This window comes from Amphibalanus amphitrite, unplaced genomic scaffold (assembly GCF_019059575.1).
Source record: "Amphibalanus amphitrite isolate SeventyFive unplaced genomic scaffold, NRLGWU_Aamphi_draft 000363F_arrow, whole genome shotgun sequence".
Lineage (NCBI taxonomy): Eukaryota > Metazoa > Arthropoda > Thecostraca > Balanomorpha > Balanidae > Amphibalanus > Amphibalanus amphitrite.
Genome location: NW_024881857.1, coordinates 360,686 through 380,357, shown reverse-complemented (window position 1 = coordinate 380,357; position 19,672 = coordinate 360,686). Strand labels below are relative to the sequence as shown.

Here is a 19,672-nt window from a genome sequence, read left to right as displayed (position 1 = left end):
TCCCCGATCCCTCCCCGTCAGCTAGCGACCCCTCTCTCGTCCCACCCCTCCCAGATGACCGCCTGGAGGTCACACTACGGTCCGGTCAGCAGTGGCCGATCCACGGCCCGGGACCAACTGACCAGACGGGAGCGTCTTGATCAATCAGCACGCTAGGGACCGCCCGGGGTAGATCGGGCCCGGCCCGAGTCAGTGTGGTCCGGTGAAGCGTTGTCCGCCCGGGGTAGATCGGGCCCGGCCCGAGTCAGTGTGGTCCAGAGAAGCGTTGTGTCATTCCGGGAACGCCACGCCCGCGGGCACAGCGCTGACCGTCGCGTCGGAGGCAGACCCTCCCTGACCGGCCAGACAACCCTGCACCGGTCCACCTTGAGTGGTGCTCCACTTTCCCCGGAGGAGCGCCCCTCCCGCGGCGGCGACCGGGCGGCCGCGGCGGTACCCTCTGCCTGCCGCCCCCGGGCGCGTACCGATCCAGGCCGCGCAATGTCGGCTCAACGGCGCCGCCTCGCAGGTTACTGTAGCGTGACGCAAGGATGAATGTGAGCCGTATAAGTGTGAGTCAGCTTCAGCGTCGAGCTGTGAACCGGTGACCCAGCGTTGGTCATAGCCGCCGGCATCTGATGCCGGCAGGGCCGAGTTACACCCTGCAAGTAGCTGGGCCGGGCATGACGTATGGGAGCATGATTGGCTGGTTATGATGTGAGATATATGACGTATGACAGCGCGATTGGTTGGTGATGATGTGAGATGTGTGTCTGCAAGCTGTGGATGTGCCAGGAGGGGGATTGTGAGTTAGTTGGCTGGAAGGTGTAGAGGAGAGCAGAATAGATCTTCTTCTTGTGCTGGACGGTGACTTTTAAGTCAGTACGACAAGCTATTTCGGCCTTCTCGACTAAGTGTTGTGATTATGTCTGACGTAGAAGAGGGCAGTGGTGCACCGGTAGCTGGTACCAATACCATGGAACCAGAGTTTCCTGCGCCTGCATTCGATCTGCGGGCAATACCGGAGTTCGACGGCAGCGGTGACGTCGTCAGATGGCTGGAGCAGGCGACACAGCTGTGTGCCCTGCGTCGTGTGTCACTGGCCGCTGTCATACCCACACGCCTGAGGGAACAGGCGTACGAGGTGTGGGCCACCCTCTCCTCCACCGAGCAGCGGGATGCTGCAATCGTCCGCCAAAAACTGCATCGTGCATTTGCATTGGGACCCGACGCGGCTATGTATGAGCTGTATCACCGACGTCTACAACCGGGCGAGTCTGTGGATGCCTACCTGGGATCAGTCAAGCGGCTGATATCCCTCATAGGTTCAGTGTCCAACGAAGTGATGACGACGCACTTCCTGCAAGGTCTGCCGCCGGAGGTGCGGCTAACAGTACGTAACAGTGCTGGAGATGAAACACTCTCCTTGGAGCGAGCCGTCGCCGTCGCTAGGTCAACGTTGGCGATGGCGGCCAGGGAGAGAGCGACTGCATCGGTGGCTGTCGTCCAGCCGCCGCCATCATATGTACAGCAGCAGCGGGGAGCCAGAGGGACGGGTCGCCGTCCACCACTGCGGTGTTGGACCTGTAACCAGGTAGGCCACATCGCCCGGCTCTGCCCAAACGGGCACGGCGACGGCGCTACATCAGCGCCACGGGCTCCGCCGTCGCCAGCTGCCGCAGTGACCCAAGAGCCCCCATCATCGACATCAATGTAAATGGGCGCAAGTGCCGAGCACTCGTCGACACAGGGTGCAGCGAGACAGTGGTGTGGAAGGGCATGGTGTCCTGCTGGGAGCGGAGTTACGCCAGCTTGGTCGCTGTCAACGACAGCCCGGTGCTGTGCTGTGGGCGGGCTGTGGTCAGCCTTGGAGTGCGCGGGGCGACAGTGAGTGTGCGGGCGGTCGTCGTACCGGCCCGGTTGCTGGGCGTAGACGTGTTGCTGGGCATGACCGGCATTGACGCCCTGCAGGGCGTGAGTGTAAGTGGAGGATCCGTTCGTTTCGGGAGCGACAACCCAGTTGCGAGCGTCGACACGGCTGCTGTGGTGCAGCGTGAGGCCCCGCCGGAGCGGGAGGTGTGTCGAGCGGTCGACACGGCTGCTGTGGTGCAGCGTGAGGCCCCGCCGGAGCGGGAGGTGTGTCGAGCGGTTGACACGGCTGCTGTGGTGCAGCGTGAGGTCCCGCCGGAGCGGGAGGTGTGTCGAGCGGTCGACACGGCTACTGTGGTGCAGTGTGAGGCCCCGCCGGAGCGGGAGGTGTGTCGTGCGGTCGACACGGCTGCTGTGGTGCAGCGTGAGGTCCCGCCGGAGCGGGAGGTGTGTCGAGCGGTCGACACGGAGCCGGAGCTAAGGATTGACGAGACTGACTTCACGGCTGTGTTCGATGATGTGTGGACAGTCCGTTGGAAATGGGCCGGTGGCGTGGCTCCGCCCCCGCTTGGAAACTCGATAGCTCAGTACGGTGTGCCGAGTTGTGCGCGTGAAAAATTCGATGCAGAGCTGGCGCTGTGGATTAGTGAGGGCTGGCTGCGCGAATACGATGAGACGATGTACGGTCCCGCACAGGGATTGATCCCGTTGATGGTGGTTACTCAGGCAGCGAAGGACAAGGTGCGGCCGGTGTTAGATTATCGGGAACTCAATCAACACCTGACACGTCACACAGCCGACGCTGACGTCTGCGTGGAAGAGCTGCGAAGGTGGCGACGTCACGGACGCCGGGTCGCTGTCCTGGATCTGAAGAAAGCTTTTCTTCAGCTTCGTGTGGACCCGGCCCTGTGGCCGTACCAGACAGTCATCGTGCAAGGGCGGCGGTACTGCCTGACCAGGGTCGGCTTTGGGCTCAGTATCGCGCCTCTGATCATGAAGGCTGTGGTCAGGAAGGTGCTCGCACAGAGCCCCGGGTTGGCAGAGGCAGTGCTGCCTTACGCCGATGATCTGCTGGTCAACGAAGCGGTGGTCTCGGCTGATGAGGTTGCCGAGCACTTCGCTCGATTCGGGCTCACATGCAAGCCGCCGGAGCGGGTCGCGACCGGTGCACGTATGCTGGGCCTTCGTGTCGCCGAGAGCGACGGGCCGGCACTCCAGTGGAGTAGGGACGGGGAGTCACCAACGCAGGCTCCACCCGTGCTAACGCGGCGATCTGTCTTCGCGTGGGCCGGCCAGCTGACATCTCATGTGCCGGTCGCAGGCTGGCTGCGGCCGGCCGCTGCATGGATGAAGCGGACTGCCAACCGCCTCAGCCCGGACTGGGACACTCCGATCGTCAGCGAGGAACTACAACGTGAGGTGGATGAGGTGTCACGGCGGTTTCGAGCATGTGACCCGGCACGCGGCCAGTGGTGTGTGACAGGGACGAGCGTCGTGGTGTGGACCGACGCCAGCTCCATCGCCCGCGGTGTCGTGCTCACTGACCCTGACACGGGCGCCATCATCGAGGACGCGTCCTGGCTGCGTGCCGAATCGGAGAGGGACGTGCACATCAATATCTCAGAACTGGATGCCGCTCTCAACGGTGTCAACCTGGCGGTAGCATGGGGCTTCCGTCGCCTGACGCTCCGGACAGACTCGGTGACGGTGCACCGCTGGCTGAGTGACGCGCTGTCGGGTAAGGCAAGGCTGCGAACCAAGGCGCAGTCCGAAATGCTTATCCGACGGCGCGTGGCTGTTTTCCGTCAGCTCGTCATCGAGTACGAACTGGAGGTCACTATCGAGCTGGTCGCGTCAGCGGTCAACCGTGCTGATGAGGTGACGCGGGTGCCCAACGCCTGGCTGCAGACTGCCGACCAGCCAACCACTGATTCGTCCAAAGCACAACCGGTGGCTGTCGCTGCCATCACAAGTGCCTCAGCGAGTGACATCCGCACCATCCACGAAAACATCGGTCACCAAGGAGTGAGGAGAACGTTGTGGTACGCCCGACGTGAGCTGGGGGTGAGGCGGGTGTCAAAACCAGCTGTGCGAGACGTGGTCAGACGATGCCAGACGTGTGCCTCGATTGACCCGGCGCCGGAGCGCTGGCCAAGTGGGTCACTCGGAACAGAACGCACGTGGGATCGCCTGGCCATGGATGTCACCCACGTGCACGGCCACCCATACCTGACACTGGTGGACTGCGGGCCGTCGAGGTACGCCATATGGCGACGGCTTCGCCGGGCAGGAGCTCTGGAGATTGTGAGTGAGCTGGAAAACGTGTTTCTAGAGCGTGGAGCCCCGGCGGAAATACTCACAGACAATGCGACAGAGTTCCGTGGCCGGGTCATGTTAGCGTTCGCGGCTCGCTGGGACGTATCCATCCGGTTCCGCGCTGCCTACGAGCCCGGCGGGAACGGCATCGTCGAGCGCCATCATCGTACCATCAAAGTGATGGTGGCCCGGCAGTCCTGCTCCGTTGCTGAAGCAGTCCATCGATACAACGTGACACCGAAGGATGGCAGTGACCCGGCCACAGCTCCAATCAACGGGGTGCTTCGACACCCTGGCCGAGACGTTGACGTGACGCCCCGCAGAACCTCAGACGAGCCTGGTGACGCCCTGCCGCTGAAGAAACCCGGTGTATACCAGGTAGGGGACAAGGTGTGGGTTCGGCGGCGGGGCGACCGATGTTTTGTAAAGTCAGACGAGGGTATTGTGACAGGCGTCGTTTCGGCCCAGACAATCGAAGTCGATAATGTCCCACGACATGTGCGAAACCTCCGACATCGGTTGACCGTCCCTGAATGTCCGAGGCCAGGGGCTCTGCGAGCGCCAACGGTGGAGTGGTCTGATGACAGCGAGTGTGATGGCGTGTGTGTGTCGCCAGCTCCGAGTGATGTGACGGAGTCGGACACGCGGCCGCCCAGCGTCGCTCAGTCCCCGGACCCCGATCCACCGACCGGGTCCGATGTGTCCGCAGACGAGAGTGAAACGTTCGTGCCTGCGACGCTGCGGCGTGGTACGCGTGTTCGAAGAGAGCCGGAAAGATATGGCGATGGTGTGCCAGAGGATGTAGTTGATGCGTTGATTGAATGACATGTAACATGTAGAGTAATGTGGTTCTTCAGAACCAGGGGGTGATGTAGCGTGACGCAAGGATGAATGTGAGCCGTATAAGTGTGAGTCAGCTTCAGCGTCGAGCTGTGAACCGGTGACCCAGCGTTGGTCATAGCCGCCGGCATCTGATGCCGGCAGGGCCGAGTTACACCCTGCAAGTAGCTGGGCCGGGCATGACGTATGGGAGCATGATTGGCTGGTTATGATGTGAGATATATGACGTATGACAGCGCGATTGGTTGGTGATGATGTGAGATGTGTGTCTGCAAGCTGTGGATGTGCCAGGAGGGGGATTGTGAGTTAGTTGGCTGGAAGGTGTAGAGGAGAGCAGAATAGATCTTCTTCTTGTGCTGGACGGTGACTTTTAAGTCAGTACGACAGTTACCTAACGGGCGGGGTGGTTATTTTCCCGTTCACGCGCCGCCACAGCGGTCGTGGCGCGTCTGCCCCGGACACACCGGTTCTTTTTCCTGCTCTGATAGCGCCGAGCACCGGGCCGGTATGCACATGGTGCGCGCACGGCGCTACTCGGGAGCTCACGAGGCGCACAGCTAGTATTTCAGGTGCGCGCGTGGAACTTGTGCAAGTCGCTGATAAGATGAGCAAGCACAGGAGCTGGCAGCGTGCCAGCGCGCGACCGGGTCACGAAACGCCACAGCGTTCCCAGTTCGCACGGCATTTACACCGGAATGCACAGCGCAATCCACGCTCACTTTCGTGGCTGCCCAAGGGCGGCCTGGCATCCACGGTGAGAAGACTCGGCCTCCGGACACGAGCTGTGTCCGGACACGCGCGGACAGTGTCCACAGACGGTCAAAGGAGGGCCGTCTATGACTGACGCCATTAGACAAGGTCACGGACGCTAACTTTCACCGGTACGCCGATACCGTCTATACACGCTCAGGGGAAGCGGCGCGGTGCTGAATACTGAGTCAGGCGTGCGGAGAGGCTTTCGTCCAATATAGAAAAGAAGCATACATATAAAAACAAGCAAACAGAAAAGAAGCAAACATATAAAAAACCTAAACATAACCACCATGAAGGGAACGGAGACCGCTTTTAATCAATAATTCACAAAATGCCTGCAGACGTTATGTTGAAATGAAACGTACTGAGAGGGTTCAATCCCCGTTTCCCTTGATGGCGGAGCTCGCGGATTCCCTGTGAAGCTTACAGCTCATATTGCGCCGTAAAAGAACAATGCTTGGATTATTCATAAATTGGAATTGTCACTTTGTCATCTTCAAACATTTTAAGAACTGGCTGTCACCCCACAAACCAAAGACGCAGCTTGGAGGTGTAGTGGTCGGATTAGTATTGGACTCAATTACAAAAAGGACCTAACTGCAAGGCCTGAGTTTTACATGCTTTAGCTCAAACTATTTATGGCAGTCGCAACAAGATCTTGTTTATTGAGGAGACATTTGGGCTTCAGATTGTGGCCACGGGACTAAAATAAAATAAAACCGTCGGTAGTTGAGTTTGTAGTCACTACGGCTCACTCATGCTGAGCCCTGTTTTCAGTCCGGCCCGAGAGCAGCCGTGACCAGCGCACCCAACCGTATCGCCTCCTCCACCGCACGCAGAAGTAAAAACGTGTGAGACCGAGCACTCGTCTGCCTCAGTTGGAGAAGCGTGACGGTCAGTGGCCGCGGACATCACTAATGGCCAGACAGCCGGGAGTGAGACACCCAGAGACAAATACGGAAATAGACAGACGTCAACAACCAGTGCAGTGGCGGCACTACATAGTCATGATTTGTGTCTTATAGATATAGACAGGCAGCGATGGAATCAGACCGAACAGGCTCGCGAACCGAAGACTCGGCACATAACCGATGGGGTTAGGCAGTATGCAGACTGCGTGTCTTGTCAGCCTTTCAGACCATCTTGGGTGAAGGCGCGGCGGGCGGCCCATCTCCTAGACCACGTGAGCTGGACATCTGCGCCCTGGGAGATACCTCGGGACTACCACCATCTCGTCATCCCATCTGCCGGCAGCTGATGCCTAGTGCCCACAGACGGGCGGATACAGCCGATAAGCGCAGAGCCGGGGCTGGGCCGACCGGCGCGGCGCGTACCATATGTCTCAGCTCCCAGCGGGCGACCACACGGCGTAGCGACGTTACCCACAGGGGCGGCGGGTCCGCCTCCCGTGTCACCGGCGCGACGACTGTTAGATTGGTGGATAAACGTGTATCAGCAGCGTTCCCGACCGCGACAGACGCGAGATACCACCACTGCACCGCCGCGCCGCCGCTATCGATGACGTTATTCAAGGCACGCCCGGCAGTGATACATCGCCACATGAAAATCGAGAGCCACAATGGACACAACGGCTACCGGAAATGATCTGGAAATCGGAATGGCTGTCGAGCATGAATGAGCTCCGCCCGAAATGGCGCCGCTGGATTTGTGGCGTTTCGACTGACGCGGCTTCGTGTCACCCGAAGAATAGTGGGAGTTCATTGGGCATTGGAGCGGACCTAATAGCGGTGGCTGCGGTCCCCAGCGGCTGTGGTATGGAGCGGCAGCTGCGGTCAGGAGCGGCTGTGGTCCACAGCGCGGTCCAGAATGACCGTGGACCAGGGCGGTCGTGGTCCAGTGTGATCGAGGTCTGGAGAACTGATGCGGAGCGCTGGTACGGAGAACTGGTCCAGAACGGACTGTGGCCCAGGCGGCTATGGTCCACAGCACTGGTCCGATCGCCCACGCGTCGCCGCCGGGCCACTCTACCGCAGCCGGCCGACCCGATATACCCGTGTCGACCGCGGCAGGAGCCAATAACCGAGCCGCAAATTATGGCGGAGCGCCGCCGGTGGACGGCGACGGCTCCCAGTTGGCTCTACTCGTCCGAGGAAACTGTTCTCTTCGGGAGTACCGGCGCCGGCCTGGGGCCGTCGCCGAAAAACGGCGCCGTGCGAGGGTCGCAGATGTGATATAAAGTATGGGTCGCACTGCGATAGGACGAATGATAGATAAAACATGAATCTCTAACATAGATTCCAACGTAATTGATTGGCTGGCGACAGTCTGTCGTCTGACGCGTCTGGCACGAGACGGCAATCAGCTTGTCAACAAGACGACAGTCTGACAGGTCTGATATGACAGTCTGACAGACTCCGATCGTTGGCCTGGCCTGGGGGACAGCTCAATCCGACACGGACTGAGATACGTGTAAGACAGGTTTATGTGAGGTTGAAAGTCAGATATGTCAGCGATAGTGGAATCAGAGAAAGTGCATTGGTATAACATGACAATCAGTTAATGTGACGTGAGTTTGTCGCAAAGGCTTCGTCGATTCAGTTCCAAAATTGGTGAACGTTATATACTCCTCTTTTTGCAGAAGAAATGTCGCTTTGTCTCAAGAATATCAGCAAGAAAAAGCGTACCTATACGTGTATACCTCTACCTGAAGGTTGGTATCAAGTCAAGCTAAAAGTTGGTATATAGACAAGTTTACCGCACTTGGTGAGATTCACGGGCGTAGGAACGTCATGAAAAGTGGGTGGGCCACCCTGTCAAGGGGCCTCCTTTTCCAGGGGGCCTCCTATTTTCAGGGGCCTCCAACTTTTGCCTCGTCCTGCTGGCTGCTTTCAAGTATGACCTCCAAATCTAGCTTCTGAGATCGGGCAGATGTACCCAGGGGCGTAACTGCTTTTAAGCGAACAGTGCGGAAAGTCCGCACCTTTTTTTAAAACTTATTCCCCCTCCGATTTTTTTTAGAATCTATTTGCCGCAAACGGCGCATGACCCATGAAAACCCTTACACAAATGTCTTCCTCGTTTCCCAGGTGCTCCCATTAGCTTCATAGGCGCCCTCTTTGGCATATAAGCGCCCTATGTATAGCCATCAGAGACATCCCTATTCCCTATATGTCCCACAGTCGCCCCGGGCGGTGTTTCACGGGCTGCTGCTACCACGCTGCTATCAAATTGCGCGAGCTGACGTCACACTTGTGGTAGTGTTGGAGCAATGGGCCTGTTGATGTCTCCATGGAAACCCAATTTGACAAGTCGTAAAATCGGCGTGCTGCTATCACCGGTGAAACAGGGCCCCGTTGTCGCATACAATGTGCGCTTATCATAGGCGTCTATCTTTTATGGACACTTGAAGGCGCCTCTCTTTGCCATGCCGGCGCCCCTGTTTCTTATGAATGCACCCCCATGGCCAGTGGCGCAGCCAGGGGGGGGTCAGAGGGTCAGCTGACCCCCCCGAAATTTCTGTCAGGGGCCCGCTCGAGAGAGAGAGAGTGAGAGAGAGAGAGAGAGAGAGAGAGAGAGAGAGAGAGAGAGAGAGAGAGAGAGAGAGAGAGAGAGAGAGAGAGAGAGAGAGAGAGAGAGAGAGAGAGAGAGAGAGAGAGAGAGAGAAGAGAGAGAGAGAGAGAGAGAGAGAGAGAGAGAGAGAGAGAGAGAGAGAGAGGAGAGAGAGAGGTCCTAATCTAATCAGACGAGCCCGCTTCGAGAAATGCCCACTGCGACACCTCGGGTGAGGGGTCGGCCTGGGGCCCCAGGTGGACAGGGCCCGGGCCCCCAGGAGAACGGGCCCGGCCCCCTGGGTGGATGGGACCCGGGCCCCCTGTAGATGGGTCCGGGCCCCCGGGTGGATAGGGCCCGGGCCCCCCGGCGGATGGGGCCCCGGTGGATGGATCCGAGCCACCGGGAGAACGGGCCCCGGGTGGACGGGGCCCGGACCCCCGGGTCCCGCGAGAACGGGTCCAGGCCCCTCGGGTGGATGGGGCCCGAGGCTCCGGGAGAGCGGGCCCGGGCCCCCTGGGTGGAGGGGGCCCGGGCCCCCGGCTGGATGGGGCCCGGGCCCCCGGGAGAACGGCCCTGAGCCCCGGGTGGACGGGGCCGGACCCCCGGTTGGATGGGGCCCGGGCCCCGGGAGAACGGGCCCGGGCCCCCTGGGTGGATAGGGCACGTGCCCCTGGGTGGATAGGGCACAGGCCCCCGGGTGGATGGGGCCCGGGCCCCGGGAGAACGGGCCCGGGCCCCTTAGGTGGATGGGACACGGCCCCCCGGGTAGATGGGGCCAGGGCCCCCCGATGGATGGGTCCGGGGCCGGGCCCCCGGGAGTACGGACCCCAGGCCCCGGTTGGACGGGGCCCGGGCCCCCGGCTGGATGGGGCCCGGGCCCCCTGGTGGGCGGGCCCCGGAGCCCCGGGTGGACGAGGCCCGGAGCCCAGGTGAACGTGGCCCGGGCCCCCGTATGGATAGGGCTTGATCCCCCATGTGGATAGGGCCCGAGCCCCCGGGTGAATGGGGCCCGCTAGGGTGACCCGCTTGCTTCGCAACGCGAATAAGGGGTATTTTCGATCGGTGGGCGTTTGGTTGGTCTTGTGTCTGTGGGTTATGTATCCATTACGGTCGATTGCCTTTTGACGGCTAAGCATTTTGGTTTTGGGAAAAAATATCCATCGCATCGAGGTGCTCGTGTCTGATAATAACCATGCGTTCTACTATAGAACATGCCAAGTGTATTTCATGACATAGGTTGGCGTAGGTTATTGAAGAGTGAAAGCCATCGATGAATTACTATGTAGAGGTTTGAAACATTTATATTCTTAAGAATATTGTTGCTCGTCATGCAAAAGCGATGATTGGACCTTGGTCACAATTGAATGCTCTTCCAATCTATGCCCATTTCAATTGTCAAACATACCAGGTTATGTAGCAAAACCCCTGTAATTAAGTAAGTCATAAGCAAATGCTATTTTCTCCAGCAATTTGTTCCACCTTGTTTTTGATCAATTAGCTTTTCACAATTTTCCCATGAGAGGCGGTAGGTACATTTCTCTTGCCAACAAGCGTTGTTTGAACCCGCTCCGTCTGACAGTCACCCAAAAATAGCATTAAGTCCAAAATCCGTCCAAAACGTCAATTTTTCAAGCATAAGTGCCCTCACGGGTGCACGTGGCGCGTGCCATCCCTGCACCGCACACCATTCGATAGCCCGTTCGATTCTCATGCACGATACTGTGTTCCTCGTGCCGATCGGACCCACGGTTACCGAGATACTGCACGGGGACCGGACCCGTGTCGGGCAAGTTGAGCCATTGTCGCCCATTTTTGCAAGCCGATTTATGCATGTAAAGTCTATGACGCGAATTTGCACTTTTTGAGCACGCGCCATGTGCTCACCACCGGCCCGATCGAGCTGTGACTCTTCACAGGCACGTTACCCATCCTTGTTCTATAAGTTGCGCGAATTTCAGCGCACTATGGAAGTTACGTCGCGATCAGCCGCTTTTTTACGCGAGTTCTTCGCGAAAAAAACCTTAGGGGGTTGCATCAATCCCTCCCCCCTGTGCCGGCGAGGGTTAAAACTTCTTACGAGCGAATTCACGTAATGAAGAAGAATAAAAGCACAATCTACTACAGCAGCCAATAGATGACTTAGGACAGGCACATGGGACTACTTTTAAATCTTGTGCGACAGAAGCAGGCAACAGTTCCGATTGCATATAATATGCTACCTATGCATATTGCGGAATTGGGGCTCATATCGGACTCGAAAGATACGAAGTCATACGTCATAGTAACATATTTCTGTCGTGGTCAATTTGCGTAAAAAGTGAAGACCGGGTGATTACCGAGCTACTGTTCTATGCAAATTTTCTGATTCAAACTCGCTCAGGGTTATCGTGCAGGTAAAGGGGGCCCGCCCAGCAGAATGCGTATGAAATATGGAGAGATTCTGAAAAATGGGTGGGGGCCCGCACACTAGGGGGCCCGCTTTGGAAGCGATGACCCCCCCGAAACGAAATCCTGGCTGCGCCACTGCCCATGGCATTGATCAATTGCAGTGCAGACCTCTATTGCATGTGGACGCCCGTATATGTAGGCCTCAGAGGCGCCCCTCTTTCGCATTGAGGCGCCCCTATGGGCTTCATAGGCGCCCCGCTATTGCACGTAGGTGCCCTACTGTCTCAGAACCGCTCCCCTTTGGCATGCAGACGCCCATCTTTCGTACGGAGGAGCCGCTGTGGTTCTTAGAGACGGTATGGAGCTCCCAGACGCAGATGGGGCTCTCAGAGTCGACAGTGTGGGACCTTGAGTCGCTGATGGGTGCCCGCCAGATGTGGACCCTCGGAGACGCCGGTATGGGGCCCTCAGAGATGCCGGTATGTGGCCCTGAGAGACACCGGTGTGGAGCCCTCAGATGCTTCAGTGTGAAGCCCTTACAATTGCTGGTGTGGAGCTATGAATGCGCTGGCTTAAATCCCTCGGAGGCCGGTACATGGACATTACGGCTCAGTGAGAGCTTGTGTGGTGCCTTCAGTGGCCTTGTGGAGCCGTTAGACATCAACATGGTGCTCTCAGGAGCCGGTGAGTCCTCAGAGTCACCGGTGCGGGGCCTTCAGAGCTCCGAGATACTGGTGTGGGGCCCTCAGAGGTGTCGGTGTGGGTCCTTCAGATGTACCTATGTATATGTAGAGCCTTGAGATGCACAGGTGTGGTGGCCCACAGAGGCGCCGGTGTGGGGCCCCCAGAGCCACCGATATAGGGCCCTAAGAGACACTAGTATGACCCTCAAAGGCGCCGCTGTGTGGCGCTCATAAACACTGGTGTGGAGCCATCACAGGCGGGTGGAGCCGTTAGCGGCCGGAAAGGGCCCTTAGATGCCTACAAGGAGCCTTCAGAAGCCGGCGTGGCACCCTTATGGGGATAAGCGTGTCTACTTAGGAGCCCTTGAGGTGCTCTCATGAGCTCTGTGGGGCCCTACCGAGCCGAAATATGGCCACGGCCAGTTGTCGCCGCATGGCTCTTCGGACTATCATTCTCAGGGGCCTCATCTGCCTAGTTTGAATAGAAGGGCCTCTCAGACCATCAGTCTCATGGGCCTCCTCTGGCTAGTATAAATGGAAGGGCCTGTTAGACCATCAATCCTAGGGGTCTCCTCTGGTTAGTATACTCGTAAATAGAAGAGCCTCTCAGACCATTAATCTCAGGGGGCTCCTGTGGACAGTATAAATAAAAGGGCCTCTCAGACCATCAGTCTCGGGGGCCTCCCTAGAAAAGTGTAAATGTGGATAGAGGGCCCGCTCAGATTCATTAGGAGTGGACCTCTCTGACTATCAGTCTCAGGGGCCTCTTGTGGCCAGTATAAATACAAGAGCCTCTCAGACCGTCGGTCTCAGGGGCCTCTTCTGACTAGTGTGGATAGAGGGCCCTCCCAGACCACCGGTTTCAGGGGCCTCCAGTGGCCAATTAAATTAACAGAAGGGCCTCACAGCCATCAGCCTCGGGGGCCTCTTCTGACTGGTGTGAATATGAGGGCCTCTCATACCATCAGTCTCAGGGGCCTCCTCTGCCTAGTGTGAATATAAGGGCTTCCTAGGCCATCAGTCTCAGGGGACTCTTCTGACTGGTGCCGGATTGAGGGACCTCCCAGACCGAAAGTTTTGGGGGTCTCCTGTGGCCAGTATGAATAGAAGGGCCTCTCAGTCCATCAGTCTCATGGGCCTCTTCTGCCTGGTGTGATTATAAGGGCCTCTCAGGTCATCAGTCTCAGAGGCCTCCTCTGACTACAGTGTAGATGGATAGGCCTCCCAGACCATCAGTCTCAGGGGCCTCTTCTGACTATTGGGGATAGAGGGGCCTCCTCTGACTAGTGAGGGTAGGGGGCCTCGGCTAGAACGTCAGTGTCAGGGGCCTATTCTGACTAGTGTGGATGGAGGGGCCTCCCAGACCACCAGTCTCAGACCTCTGACTAGTGTGGATAGAGGGGCCTCCCAGACCGGCAGTGTCAGGGGCCTCCCCAGACCAGTGTGGATATTGGGGCCTCCTCAGATCCACTAGGGCCTCTCAGGCCATCAGTCTCAGGGGCTTCGACTGACAGGTATGAACAGAGGGCCTCATTGGATCCATCACGGCCCCTTGGAGTCCGTGCGTGGGGATTCGTGGAACTTATTTTTACCGAGTTTGTTTATTCTGGGAGGTGACGACGTCCTCTCAAATCGAGACGAGGGGCCTCGAGTAAAAAGTGGGTGGGCCAAAACACATGGTTGGCCCCCCCACCTCGAAAAGTGGGTGGGCACTTGCCCACCTGGCCCCCCCTGTTCCTACGCCTATGGTGAGATTGGTCCCTGGGGCCAATTTCACCCAGTGTGGCAAACTCAATTTTGGGGTAGTTTTTGCAGTTACGTAGTGGGGTTACGGGGTAGTTTGGTGGTTTACCCCAAATTGGGTTTACCGCACTTGGTGAAATTGAGCCCAGGATGTCATAATACAATTTTATAAAATAGAATTATTCAAGCGCCATCTAATGGAAAATACAGACAATGGGTTGATTTTCTTGTTTTCGAAGAGCTGCAAGCGAGCGTTCGATTTCAACGAAGCAGCGGAGACGTTACTGGCAGGACACCACGACCACTCAGCCGATACTGAACGCTCAGGAGAAAGTCTCACTATCATAAATCATACGCTGGGTGCCACGCGTGGGGCAGTTACGCCGTATCGGCGTACGATGGCCACCGTTCGTGGGCGGCACCACGGGACCATCGCCGATGGCATCGGACGGGAACAGAATCTCACGGCCACGGCACATCGCGGCGCCCGTCGGCAGGCCAGCTTTCTATTAATAGAATCGATCATCGGTGAAAATAGGAGGGACGATGGTGCTGGAGCGGGCGGGCTCGATTCGAGCCTCCTATGGTGTGACGAAAATATTGAATGGAGAACCCGAAGGAACGCCAAAAAGAGGGCTCCAGAGTCCAGAGGGACCGAAAGAATCGGCCGTTCGCACATTGAAGCCGCTGGAAGGACAGCCCGTCGGTACAAGAAAGCTCAAGCATTGGCATTAGGCACAAGTATCCTCCGGAACTCAGTAAGACCGTCCGGTCCTGTCAGCCCGTAGACCGCCAAGCTACATCATGAGCTGATAAAAGCACAACTCTCCAAGTTCTCCAGCACACGGAGGGGAGAGGGAGGAGGGGCGGTGAGGTGGCGAGGGGCAGCACCAGTAGCTCTGCACCGCTGCCAAACGGGCCGCCAAACAAAATACTGGGCCAGCTGGGATACTGCCACGAGCGCGGCCAGGCATGAGGCGAGCACTGCGGTACTGAGGAATTCGGTTGGCAGCTTCTTGCTTTACCCCATGGAGGGAATGAACAAATAAGCTAGGACAAAAGTGAGTAAATGATTTGAAGTGGTCAAAGCAATGATAAATTGGAAGCAATTCATGGATTTTGACCATTCGTGAACTACGTCAATTCTCGGATAAAGCACGGCCGTATAGTTACGAGACCTAGACCACCTAGCGGCATTCAGAAAAGGGCAGGACGGTTCCCAGTTTCCACAATTTAGAGACTAACTGGAACAGCCGGTGCCGCCCCATCCCAGGGAGACTTCGGGACCGCCGTAGCCAGCCCGACCGGATGCTATAATAAACACCCGGGGATGATGATCAGAGATCACATTAGTTCGCTTAATGTGAAAATGAGCATGTTTGCGGTCACTTATTGGAAAAAATAGAAGGAATAATTTTCTAAGCGAGTACATGTGTGGGGCAGCCCATTACTCCTCAATTCATGTCTGACTCGGAACTTTCATATGTACCGCATCTGCCGCCTTTAATAGCCGCGGCTGCTTTGTTCTTAATTACCCAGGACGCGTATCACGTGTAGTTAGAATGCACTGGAGAGAGTCAGGCTGCCGAGCTTGATCAATCGGCCCGCACGCCGCAGCATACGAGCCTAATCGGCAGGCAGGACCACACCACTACAGGAAAGCCAACACCGCCGCAGACGGTGGACCGTATTTGGTGTTACGGATTTGAGGACCGGGTGGCGAACTGGGCCAGACGTGCGCGGGGACCCAGCTCGTGCGGCGCGGACCGCGTGGTCGAGTCACCAAATTACCGACGGAAGCGGACGCTTGAGGCGCTGGAAGAAAGATAATTAGGAGAAAACCATCGATCCAAGAAGGGAGGGGGGGATGGCGCCCAAACTTTGCCGGCGAAAGGACGGATTCGTCGTGGAACTTTTCGAACAAAACTATCCTCTAAGTAGATTGGCCTTTCAGTTATGATTATGCCGACTGTACATGCCCTTGGTCCGAGTAAAAGCTCCAACTTCGCCCTAGAGAACAGAGTTCAGAGTAGGTACCACAGACGGACTCTTTGGGACCTCCTTTATCCACACTGCTCAATAGCTACATGAGCTGAAAACCAATCAAACATGCACTCGCCTTGCCTTGTTCGGCACGAGGCCTGGGCGACAGCCTGGTCACATTTCAAACCATCACCGTCCACGGCGGAAATGTTCAACATACCCGCCCCTTTCTCAGCCTTTGCGACTATTAGTAAAGCAATCTTGTTTGCGACCATTCGCTGCTGTTCGCCAACATTACCGAGCAACGCTGCCCGATGAACGACGTTAGCAACTGGCCAGTTTATGTGATGGCACAAGGCCATCCATTCCGACACAGATTGGACAGCTCCCCTGAGAGGAGACGGTCATATCGTACAGCTGCCGCGCCCAGAGACACAGCCGAGGGCAACTCAGTCACGAGCAATACGCTCACACGATGCTCGAGCCTCGCGGGGAGTTTCTCCACCGTTCGTCCGGCAGATTAAACGGCTCTCCTATCTAACACGATATGACACCGTAGTCGGTCACGGAACGTGTCCAGGTCTAGTCAGATGACAGGATTGCCCTGTGATAGCGGCATGTCGCGGCGGTGACCGGCGTGGGACTGCACCTTCGCGGCTAGTCTCGGGACTGGTTGTGACCACGCGGGGAATAACTCGTCACCTCTAGGGCCAGCGCAGTGTCAGAGTGGGTTATCAGTCACTGCCAACGACCAATAAGGCTGACGAGAAGACTGCTGCTCAGTGCTCATGTCGCACCGAGACACCAGCCAAGATGCAGGTGATAAGACGTACATTTGTGGACTGCCGGTGGTTGGATTGGAACGGAATATGGTGGACTGTGTGGAGTGGTTGACTGCGAGTGGCTATACGGCAGGTGCCTAGACGGTAGGTGGCTGGAATCTAGCACCGTGAACGGCCAAATAGCGGACCACCGAGACAGACGGCGATCCATTTGTGACGTGTAACTAGGCCACCCAGCCAGCCCGGGCCCGTCAGTGTCCACCAGAATACGCTGACGCCGACGGAGCTACGCCGACGGCGGCTGAGCCAGGCCGGCGACCTGTCATATCACCCGTGATAAAGTGGATAGCACGAAACATTGGGTGACTGTGCTGCTTTAATCTTGCATTATTATCTTCTATTTATTTACGATCTAGACTATCTGGATCGTAGATCTAATGCGGCACTATTTATGGTGGCGACAAGTGTTCCGTTGACTGATCTTGATTCCTGTGATGCATTCTGCACACAAAAGCAATGTGTATGCAAGTGGCTTGAAAAGTTTCAGGAACGTGTTTCCTTACTGGGTTGCAAATTGTGGCTTAATGCTTTGTTCCCTCACGGCATCGATTTACGCCACATGCCGCCAACCGACAGGACAGCCCCCCCCCCCCACCCCCAGCTCTGTCCGGTACTCACGCCGAGTTTCTGGTATCCGGTATGCTGCGGTCGCTGGCCAGGCTGTCACTGATCTTCTGGTTGAACTTGTTACGCTTGTAGGGGTCCTCGCCGGGTCTCAGGGCGCCTCCTGCCACGTACTGTCGTTCGTCGAACACCGACGGAGGCGGGGCGCCGGGCCGCCGACCGGCCGACAGCGTGGCCGCCGTCTCGGGAGCGGCCTTCAGGCGGAGAGCCCGGTTCGCGCCCGAGGTCTGCCGGATGGAGAAAAGGGTTATTGATGGAACATGGACACACAGAAAGACAGCACAACTCGAAAAAGAGGCATTACGGCAGGCGAAGGAACACTTCAACTAAGTTCTTAGCGACAGAAGGCAAGTGAAAAAAGTGCATGTGTAAGTTCGGTAAGCTCGAGCTAATGAACCATTTAAAGCTTTCATGTTTTACAACTAACAAGTGTAACAACGCTAACGAGTGAGTCGATATCGACATTCATTTATCAGCCGAGACCGATTGCTTTGGAGGACCACGCAGAGGTGACAGGTGGGGGTTAGGCCTATCTATCCTGCGCCGGCCGGGCTGCGTGCCGTTGGGTGGGATCTGATCCAAACACAGGGGCGGGGCCGCTCTCGTGCCACGGCATCCCTCGATTATACCGGCCGGAAACGACCATCAGCGCCGGCGGACACAACAAAACCTCCCCCCTCCCGGCGGCAGAGAGCACGGCCGTCCACAAAGGACCGGACCGCACCCCACGCATCCGGTGAGAGGCAGTACCGAGCCCGGGCGGGTGACTCAGAACGGGCAGACCACGGAGATCGCCGGCTGGTCACGGAGATCAGTTCGAGCGTCATGGAGATCCCCGCGTCCGTCACGACTCTCGTTACACCGTTACGGACGGTCCGTGACGGTCTGAGTGACGCCGCCGTCCGTGCGGACCGAGCGTGACTCGAGTATCGGCAGGTGGGCGACCGTCCCACCAGTTCCCAGAGGCGGCAGACCGCCGTCTCCGCCGTGGGAGTGGGACGAACGGAGCCATCTGCGGCCCACACCGGCCGTTCCCCACCCGGTACTGTGCCGCAGCCGGCTACGGCCCTCCGCTAGACATACGCCACCAAAATGGGAATTAGGGCACAGCTGATGCAGTAATGTCTACTTTAAACCCATAATTAAGGAGCGAGCCAGCCCAGAAAGACACCGGTCCGCACCAGGCAAACAAATCGATAGAGCTACCGGTCCTGGAAGCGATATGCCTAACTGTAGCGGCCAGGCACACTATGACATATGATCCAGCTAACAGCAAACCTCAGCGAAACGCGGATTTCATTTACAACATTGCCTGCAAGCTCTTGATAGCATCACATATTTCTACAACCATTCCGACGCTGTGATGTCCAAAAACGGCATGGCAGCCATGTGCAGGAAAACAGGACCAGGACAATCGATGAACAATGACTACACCGCCGTGGTATGCTACGCAAGTGTGGAGGAACATCGCTTTGTTCAGTCAGCCCGCATGTAACTGAACGGACCTCCTATTCTTCGGAAAGCTACCACGAAATGCGTTCCACGGGCGGCTACAAAGACCTGCAAAAGTCTGCGCAAGAAGCGCGAATCGCGGCATGCGTGAAAGGGAAAGGACCGAGGGTCGGTATACCGGCCAAAGTCGTGACCCGCAGGTCACGATTGGCCGGGAAACCACGCAATCCGCCGCACACTGATGCGACAGGAGAATCAAACCGTTCCACCACTGCCATATCTAGCACACAGCCGCTGTACTATCGGTGGGCCAGCGTGGTGACTCCAAAGGTGGCGGACTGCCCAACCGAGCGACGGTCGGTGCCAAGGCTCTCAGCGGCTAGTGTTGGTCAGACAGCTTGGCGGCCAATGGTCAGCATCGGTCACAGTTCAGCGACCACTGACCTGCGGTAAATGTTAGTTTGACCACTCAGCAAACATTGTCAACTTCGTAGACCACTAGGAGACCTGCGGTTAGTGTTGGTTAAACGGCTCGGCGAGCAGGGGCTAGTGTTGGTTAAACGGCTCAGCGAGCAGGGGCAGGTGTCGTTAGACCACTCGCCGTCTCGTTCACGATCAGTAGTTAGCGGCCAGCGGCCAGCGGTCAGCACCGGTCCGACCACACCGGGCGAGAGTGGGCGGGCCGGG

At 57.5% G+C, this 19,672-nt stretch overlaps 1 protein-coding gene across 1 annotated transcript in view; it reads right to left on the bottom strand.

Moving 5' to 3' along the window:
• LOC122389589 (polypeptide N-acetylgalactosaminyltransferase 2-like) overlaps positions 1-19,672 on the bottom strand; it is a 54,438-nt gene that overhangs the window by 26,392 nt on the left and 8,374 nt on the right. The window contains exon 3 of the mRNA XM_043381761.1: positions 17,528-17,760. Coding sequence (XP_043237696.1) covers positions 17,528-17,760 — 233 coding nt within the window. The remainder of the gene's footprint in view (positions 1-17,527; positions 17,761-19,672) is intronic.